General features: G+C 70.5%; 1 protein-coding gene across 1 annotated transcript; it reads right to left on the bottom strand.

Moving 5' to 3' along the window:
- Positions 1-1174: 1174 nt before the first annotated feature.
- LOC309592609 (shootin-1-like) lies at positions 1175-8207 on the bottom strand (the record flags this gene model as incomplete). Its single annotated transcript, XM_082316177.1, has 16 exons — positions 8124-8207; positions 6569-6654; positions 6230-6290; positions 5878-5972; positions 5595-5721; positions 4791-4888; positions 4474-4555; positions 4172-4266; positions 3734-3880; positions 3171-3324; positions 2928-3054; positions 2627-2676; positions 2111-2220; positions 1889-1948; positions 1571-1751; positions 1175-1317 (listed from the first exon to the last, which is right to left on the bottom strand). The coding sequence occupies exons 1-16, from the start codon at positions 8158-8160 to the stop codon at positions 1175-1177; spliced, it is 1653 nt and encodes a 550-aa protein (XP_082172303.1). The 5' UTR covers positions 8161-8207.
- Positions 8208-8698: the final 491 nt, after the last annotated feature.

Below are 8698 nucleotides of genomic sequence, written 5' to 3' on the forward strand. Positions count from 1 at the left end.
GTCCCAGCATCGCCAGGGGTCCCGCTGGGTGTTCTGGACGTCGCGAGGGGCGAGTTCAAAGCTGGGCTGTACGAAGCTGCTCGGTTTGCCTTGCCTTGACGGGCTGCAGCCGAAACGCCCCTGCGATGGGGCGCTGGCGGGGCAGCGTGGGCGCGTCGGGAGCGCGGGCGCTTGGGAGCGTGGCCCTGCCGAGCGGATCCGTGCTTTCCACCTCTGAATACACCGACGCCTTTCCCTGGACTGGGATCAGCCCCGCGGCCGCTCCTCCGGAGCAGCAAACCTTTGGGACAGCCTTGGGGGTCGAAAACAAGCATAGGCTGAAGAGCATCGCCCCTTCGAGCAGCTCAGGGCCTGCTGGCTGCGGGGGTCCCCAGCCTGGGAGCTGTGTGCCTGGAGGGGCCGGTCGCCCCCGCGCTGCTGCCGGCTGGAGCCCGGGAGCGCTGGGTCGCAGGCGCTCCCCGACGTCGGGGGCCCGGGGGACACGGCTTCGACCGGACCGTGCTCCCCCCCGGGAACGGCCGGCCTGAACTTGGCCCCCCGGCAAGGTGGGGTCCCACGCGAGAGCCGAGCCGCAGAGGAGGGTCACCGTGGGGGTCCCCGGCTGCAGGGCTGTGCTGCCAGCTCCCCCCGTGCCACGGTCGGGGCTCGGAGCTTTCCAGGGGCTCCGCACTGCTGCCCGCGCCGTGGTCAGGCGTCTCCGGCAGAGCCGGGCCAGGACGCGGCGTGGGGACATGGGACACCGCAGCTTATTCTGCCCTGACCCCAAAGTCCCGCTGGTTTGGGGTCTGGCCGCCATTTGCCTCCTTAAACGTGGAGACTTCGGCGTGCGAAGGTGGGGGGGCGCAAATGTCTGCTCGCAGCAGGTAGGTGCCCCGGTACCCGTGTCCCTGCCCGGCTGCGGGGCACCCGGCGTGGCAGGGGGGTGGGTGCCCCGCTCCGGTCCTGCAAGGTCTCTTGCCAGGACCAGTTTGCGACCACGCCGGCCCCAGCCCCGTCCCGCGGCCACCCCCCTCGCCCAGCCGCCGTGCCTCTGCGGTGACAACACGGTGTGCAGGGACCTGGTGCCACCTCGCTTTAATTAAAGCACAAGGGGATGCGAGCTGCTGGAAAACGAGGGTGAAAGCTTGCCGCTGCGGCGGCGCGGGGCGATGGGCAGCGGGGCGGGCAGCTGCCTCTACCCTGGCTCCCCGCTGCCTGCGGCCAGGCGGGTGAGGGGCCGGGTCCTGGGGAGGCCGCCCGCTGCCCGGGGTCTGAACGGGACCCCGTCCCCGCTCCCCGGTGAGCACCCAGCTGGAGCCGTGCCGCCGTCCTTGCTCCCTGGGGAAAGACAGACAGACAGACAGATGAAGAGGAGACATGGAGCAGGGCGAGGGCAAGAGCAGAGCCCGTGGGGACCCGTGCCATTGCCCGGCACCTTGTCACCGGGAACAGTGACGGGAGGGGACCACAGAGCATCCGTCGGGCTCGCAGCGAGAGGACACGAGTGGGTGCCACCCCTGCGCCGGTCCCTGGGGACGCTCTCATTCCAGTGGGGCCACCCATCCCCTCCCCACCCATCCCTACGCCGTACCGGGGTCCGGCCTCCCCGCCGCCGCGGCACCCCCCTGGTCCTGCTGCGGGGGGCCGGGGGCAGGCAGGGAGGCATCCACCGCCCGCCGCCGCCGCTGCAGGATGGACTCCAGCTGCCTGTCCCTGCCCTTCGCGCTGCTTCGTCGCCCGCTGGACCTCCTGCTCGCCCTCCTCATGGCACCCTAGGAAACACCGCGCGCAGCCGAGGTGCCACATCCAGGCGCTGGGAACCCCCGGGACAGCCCCACGCGGGACGGCTGCAGCTGGGGACAACGGCACCCGAGTCCCCACGCGATGGCCTTGGGACGGGGCTGCTCACCAGGATGCCCTGCAGCTCCAGCGCCGCGCTCCTCCGCTTGCTGGCCGTCACCGCCGCTCCCTGCGGGTGGGAAGGGAGGAGAAGCAGCCGCGTCCTGCTGGCCCTGCAGCACCCGGGGCTGCCGACGCTCCCCAAACCCAGCCCGGGTCCCGGGGCTCCCCGGGGACGTTCCCCCACGGGACAGGGGTGGCTGGCAGCGGCCGAGCCCGGGTCCCTGCCTACCTGGCCCAGGGGCACCCGCTCCTTCGCGGGCCTCAGGACCACCCCGTTCTTTATCCGCTCCATCATCTCCTGCACGGCTCGAGCTTTAGCATCGTCAGCTTCTGGCTTGCCTGCGCCGGGAACGCTGCGCTGAGACCCCACGGACTCGTGACGGGGCTCAGTCCTGCCACCTCCCTGCAGCCCCCCCATGCCCGGGCTCCCTCCCGTGAGGCCAACCGGGGCCAGGTAGGACCCTGCCAGGGCTCATCTCCCACCCGTGCCGGGCAGGACAGGGGTGCTGGGGCCCCAGCACCCTTCTTCGGGGAGCAGGGGGCCGGCAGGGTGCCCGTCCCCCCACAGCGGGAGTGGAACAACACTTTCGGATGCATGGGAGATGCCAGTGTGGCACCGGCAAACCTCTGTCCCGGAGAAACCCCGTCCTCCCCGCGCCCAGGGACTCTCCCATCCCCATGGTGCTGCCCGGGGACCCCCCCGTGGTGCCAGGACCCCCCCGGGGTGCAGCGCGGGGCGACTTACTGCACTGGGCGTTTGCCAGCCCCTTCCTCCGCCGGATGGCCGAGAGCGGGCTGGAAGGGAGAGGGGAGGTGAGGGCACGGCCGAGCTGCGCCCCTCGCCCACAAGAAGCTCTGGCCACCGCGGCCGCTGCCGGGGCATGGCTTGGGGACAGCCCGGCACAGCGGGCAAGCGCGGTGGGGCTCGGGGGGAGAAGGGTTTGCCCCCGCCCGGCTTATGTGCGATGACAGGGACAAGCTGGGAGCCCCTGGGCTGCCGGAGCTGCTTTCTGCAGGTGGCCGGCATGGCCGGCAGCGTCACTTACTCCACGGGGACAGCGGGTGCGGGCGGTGGCAGCGGCGGTGGTGGCGGTGGTGGCGTGGGTGCAACGGGCTCGGGGGTCTGGCTCTGCGGTGGCGGGTCCCGGGCCAGCTTCTCCTGCAGTGACCCCACTGTAACGGGGTGCAGAGCCTGAGCCCAGCCCGGCCAGGGGCAGGCAGCGCCACAGGCATCCCTCGGGCACCGCTGCGGGCTCTGGCCCGCGTCGGGCAGGGGTGAAGGCACCCACCTTCCTCCTCCAGCTCCGCCAGCCGCCCCTCAGCCTCCTGCAGCCGCTTCCTCAGCTGCAGCTTCTCCTCCTCTGCCGTGGCCAGGGCAGCTTGGGCCAAATCCAGCTCCTCCGGCTCCGGCCGCCTCCCCAGCTGCTCCTCCAGCTCCTTCACCTGCGGGGAGGCGGGGAGGCGGCTGCAGCCCAGGAGCTGGGACCCCTGGTGCAGCCCTGCCAGGGACGCGGATGCTCCCCAGCCCCACAAATTGGCCGCTTGCAAGGACCTCGAAGCTCATTTTCAGGCAATTCTCGGCTGGGTGATGGCCGCTCAGTGGGCTGGGGGTGCTAGCCCAGCGTGGGGGCTCCCGTCGTGGGACCCTGGCCCTGGCACCCAAAACACGCTCGTGGGAATCCATGGAAGACCAACCACTCCAGGCTTGGCACACGACGTAGGGTGGGCATGGAGGGGTCCGATCCTGATCCCAGCTGGTTCCCACACCCAGGGGAAGCCACCACCACCACCGTGCCGTGCCCCAGCCCTGCTCCCCAGCCCCTGTCACCCACCCTCGGGGACGGCTCCTCACCCGCTGCTGCTGCTCCTGCCTGGCCTCCTCCAGCGCCCGCGTCAGGCGTCCCACCTCCTGCAGGGCCGCCAGCAGCTGGGCGCTGGGCCCCGCGCTCTGCAGCAGGATCGTGCTCTGCCTGTTCGCCTCCTTCTTTTGCATCAGCATCTGCCCACGGGGACGGGGGTCAGGGAGGGACCGAGCCCCCCAGCCTCGCCCCAGCGAGAGTAAAACCCTTTTTGGGGAGACTCGGAGCAAAACCCATCCGACCTCATCCCAGGGGTCCGCGACAGATGCCCGGGAGCATCCCCATCCTCTCGGGATCCAGGGTGGGATGAGTATTGGGGTGTTTGCACTGAGGGACACTGAGAGCAAGCAGCCCCCCCGCTCTCCCACCCCCCGAGGGTGCCCGTTGCCCCCCAGCACCCATGGGCAGGGTGGCCCGGGGCCCGGCCGCACCTCGTGGGCGAAGGCTTCGGCGTGCAGGCGCAGGTCCTGCTCCAGCTCCAGCTGCTGCACCGCCTCGCAGTAATCCTGGGTGACGATCTGGGACACTGCCGGGGAGAGCGGGGGCTCGGGGGGGCCGGCGCCAGCACGGGGGGGTACCCGTGCACCCACGTCCCGGCAATCCGGCTGCTGCTCCCAGTGCCTTTGGCTTCACCAGTTCACCTGACTGGGTGGCACTGGGGAGCTGCCGGCTGCTCCTTCGCCGGCTCGCAGGGGTGCAGTGAGACGGGGAGGGGACGCAGCACCCAACTCACCTCTCTTGAAGGACTTCAGTGCCCGCTGGCTGCTGCCCAGGGCTGCCCGCAGGCGCTGCCGCTCCGCCTGCCCCATCTCCAGCTGCAGCCAGACAAACCCCCCTCAGCCGGGGGGCCCGCCGTGCCCAGCCCACCCCCAGGACGCCAGGGAGATGGCGAGGGGCTGCAGAGGGGAGCCACCCTCCCCAAAACCTGCCCTGAGCTCGGCAAGGAGCTACAGGGTTGAGCAGGAGCCAGGGGAGGAGGGTGCTGAAGGAGGCCCCTGCCCCCGGGGGGTCCTGCTCAGCTGGGGCATCCCGGGGGGTCCCAGGAGGTACCTGGTCCTGCAGGTCCTGGTTCTGCCTCTGCAGCTCCTGGACCTGGATGGTGAGGTCCTTCCGCTGCGCCAGCAGCCAGGAGATCTTCTCCTGCAGATCTGGGAGCGAAGTGGGGAGCGAGGGGTGGGAAAGGGGAGCGAGGGGTGGGAAAGGGGAGCGCAGCCCTGCCGGAGCCAGTCTGTGCACCCAGGCTGGTGGTGCTACAGCAGCCCCCTCCCCAGCTCCCCCCCGTCCCGCCGTGTCACCCTGTTGGACACTGGTTCTGGGAGGTGACCCAGAGGGACGGACACGGGGCAATGGGGCGGAATAGCAACCCGCAGGACAGCGGGGCCGTCCTCGGCGCCCCTCTCCAGCCCCAAGGCTGTCCCCGAGCATCCCCCGAGGGTCAGCCCGTCGGCAAAGTCACGACATGGCCTGAACGCAGGGGGTTTGGCTGGATGGGGCATCCCCCCGAGGGGGGCACCCCCCAAAAGGGGGCATCCCCCCCAGAAGCAGTGCATCCCCCGGGGGGCACCCCCCGGCCCTGCCAGGCAGATGGAGCATCAGGCTGCAGACGCAGCCCAGGTTGCTGGCATGGGAAAACAGGATGGGAAAGGAGGAAGCGTGACGGGCAGCACTTTCATTTCGCCTTTTTCGTTTGCTTTCGGTATCGCTTTCCTGTTATTTACCCAGAACAAAGCCCCGCCGCAACCTAAGCCCGCGGGGCCAGGCTGAGCCAGGCTTAGGGGACACCAGGACGGGGCTTTGCCGTTGGCTTCCCCGCTTCTGGCCGGGGCCGAGCCCGGAGCCCCCAGCTCCGCTCACCCTCCAGCTGCTGCCCGTAGCGCTGGGCAGGGTCGGGGTCCTCCTCGGGGGGCTCCTCCCCGGGCAGGGCCAGGGCGGCCGCCGGGGCCAGGCTGAGCCGCTTCAGCTGCTTGTTCTCCTGCTTCACCTGGGGTGGGATGGAGACCCCCCCCCAGCATGGGGGTTTCTGCCGCACCACCGAGCCGGGGGGGCCACGCCGGCACCCTTGCACCCGCAATGAGGGGCTGTGCCCATCGGGGTGCTGGGGGGTGAACGGCAGCGGGGGCTCGCTGCCCATCCCTACCTGGGCCGCGTAGGCTTCGGCTCGCTGCCGGCACATCCTCTCGATCTCAAACTCCGTCTCCAGCGCCGAGAGCTCGGCCAGCAGCGCCTGCGACGCTGGCAGCGGCGGAGGCCGGATTCAGGCGCCCGCCCGGCCCGCGGTGCCCGGTGGGGGTCCCTGCCCTCCTCCCTGCCCGCAGCCACCCCTGCCAGCCGCCCAGGGCCAAGGACGGCGCCGGTCTGCACCACCACCGGCATTTGCCCACTTGGCTGTCCCGCTGGCCCCATGGCCACCGGCTCCAGCGAGGGGCTGAACCCCGAGTCCCCATACGGGACCGTGCCAGGACGTGGCACCGGGGCGGGACGGGGCTCACCTTGCTCCAGCTCGGCCAGCCGCTCCTCCGCTTCGCCCGCCTCCTGGCCGAGGGACGGGTGCTGCGGGGGGAGAGACACGCATGTGGCATTGCGGCGGCACGGCATTGGCACGGCACGGCATTGGCACGGCACGGCATTGGCACTGTCTCGGTGAGCCCCGAGCCGCCCGGACGCTGCCAGCCGCGCTGGGGACGCTGTGACCGCGACACCGCGGTGACCAGCACCCTGGCACACAGCCGCGGCTGGAGGGGAGGCCGCGGGGGACCAGCCCTTCGTCACCTCAGCGGTACATGGGCAGGAGGAAGAAATACAGCAGAAAATGAGCCTGAGAGTGATACCTGCGCCATAGTTGCCTCTTCATCCTCCTCCTCCTCCTCCTCCTCCTTTTCTTCCTCCTCCTCGCTGCTTTCTGACTCCAGGATGGCTGCAGGGCGACCAAAAGCAGGACAGAAGGTGACCAGGGCTGGTGGAAAGCCCGGAGGTGTTTCAGCCCCTTTGCCTCCCTCAGCCCCGCGCTGCTCTGCGGGAGAGGGGCTGAGCTCCCCCACCCCGGGCTGGCGACGCCGCTGCGGCCGCTGAGGAAAAGGGGAAAGCGGCCTATGGAAAATGGGAAAGTCCGTACGGCAGGAGGGCCTGGAGCAGGAGGAACAGCCCTCAAAAATCCGACGCGATAGCAACCAGCTCTTTAACAGCGGCAGCGAAGGAGCGGAGGGCATCAGCGTGAAGGGGCTGCTCGGAGGAGGCAGGAGCACAGCTGGGAAAAATCCCAGCGAGCGATTCTGGGCGAGGGAAGAGCCGTGCCAGAGCATCCCGCTGCCCCGGCGAGCCCTCGACCGCAGCCGCCCGGTGCCGCCGCAGAGCCGTGCCCTTGCTGGGCCGGGCTGGTGCCGGCGGGCGTGGGGGGACACCGGGGTGACACGGGGGGACGGGCAGCCCCCGGCACCACCGGGCTTCCCCCCCACAGCACCGGGGTGACTGCTTGGGAGGGACCCATGTGCAAGACCCCCCCCCAAGTGCACGTGGGCACGTGCCAGGGAGCGTGTCCCCAAGGACAGGCACTGGGAGGGGGGTCCCCAGCGGCTGGGACCGGGGAGCTGCTTCGTCTCCAGGTGCTCAGGGGTCCTCCCGTCCCCCCAGGGCGGGGGTTTGGGGGCACGGCTCCCCCCAGGGCAACTCCCAGCGGGGCTGGGGTGCGTCACGGCCCCGAGTGGCAGCGGGGCAGAAATCCAGCACCTGCCTCCCACCCTTCCCATCACAGACCTAATCTGGTGGGGAATGCGCTCTGGCATCTAAATCCCCGCCCCGGCTTGTGAGCCAGCCTCTGCTCCTGCCACCTTCCAGCCCCTGCAAGGGCTGGGGGTCCCCACAGGTGGGAGACGGGGGTGCTGCTGCTGAGCAAAGGGACCCTTTCTGGGACCCCCATGCCGGGACCCCCGTGCCAGCGGCGGGGCTCGGGCTGTGCCAAGAGTCCTGCTCCCCCGTGGCCTCGGCTCTTGCAAGGTGAAGCCGTACGAGCATGCGAACACCAGCAAAAGCCCTAAACCGCAGCCGGGACGGGCACCCCACGCAGCCCGGAGTAGCAGGGGAACGGATGGATGGACAGACAGGCAGGCAGAGGTGCCTGGGAGCTGGTGGCCCATCTAAACGCCACCCACCAGTCACTGGCCCCTCTGTGAGACAGGGCTGAGCGGAGAAAATCCCTCCGCAGGCCCGGTTCTGGGCTGGTTTTGCCCCCTGCGAACCACCTGGCTCAGCCGGCGGCGCCCACAGGCCACGGTGATGGTCTCAGGGGACAGCCACAGTCACCCCCGCCGCCCCGCTGGGAGGGGCCGCCCGGCCGCTGGCGAGCCCACCGAGCCCACCGCGTCCCCGAGCGCAGCGGGGGGACCTTACCTGCCAGCTGCCCGGCGCCTTCCCCAGCCCAGGCCATGGCGGCGGGGCCGGTGGCACCCCGCACCCCGAGCTGGGCAGGGTGCCTGTCCCCAGCCCCGGCGCTCGCTGCAGGGAAGTGAAACCGCGCCGGCCCCGCCACCACCGGCTGCAACGGAGGCTGAGCACCCCGATACAGGCAGGGCTGGTCCTGCAGCGGCTGCCGTCGGGGGCTCAAGGGGGAACCGAAACCCGCGCTGCGTCACTTTGACCTGGGGAGATGCTCAGGTCCTTCCCCGTGCAGCTCTGCAGCAGACACCCCCCTCTCACTGCCTTCACACCTCTCGGGTCATCTTAAAATAAAAAAAGTGCTGTGGTTTGAGGAGATGCCAGCCCCGTCAGCGGGAGCTCAGGCAGCTTCCTGCACCCCTGCCTGCATCGGGCAGCCTGCCTGCGCTGGGCAGGGTGCTGCTCCCGCGGGGTGCAGGCAGGAGCGGGGGAACGGCCTGCGGTGGGAAGCAAACAGCGCAAGAGCACGGAGGGGTTTCGGTGACCACGCTGGCTTTATTGAGCAAGGGGAAGAGGTTTCTCACCGCTTC

This window comes from Platalea leucorodia (assembly GCF_965183815.1).
Source record: "Platalea leucorodia genome assembly, chromosome: 6".
Taxonomy (NCBI): Eukaryota; Metazoa; Chordata; class Aves; order Pelecaniformes; family Threskiornithidae; genus Platalea; species Platalea leucorodia.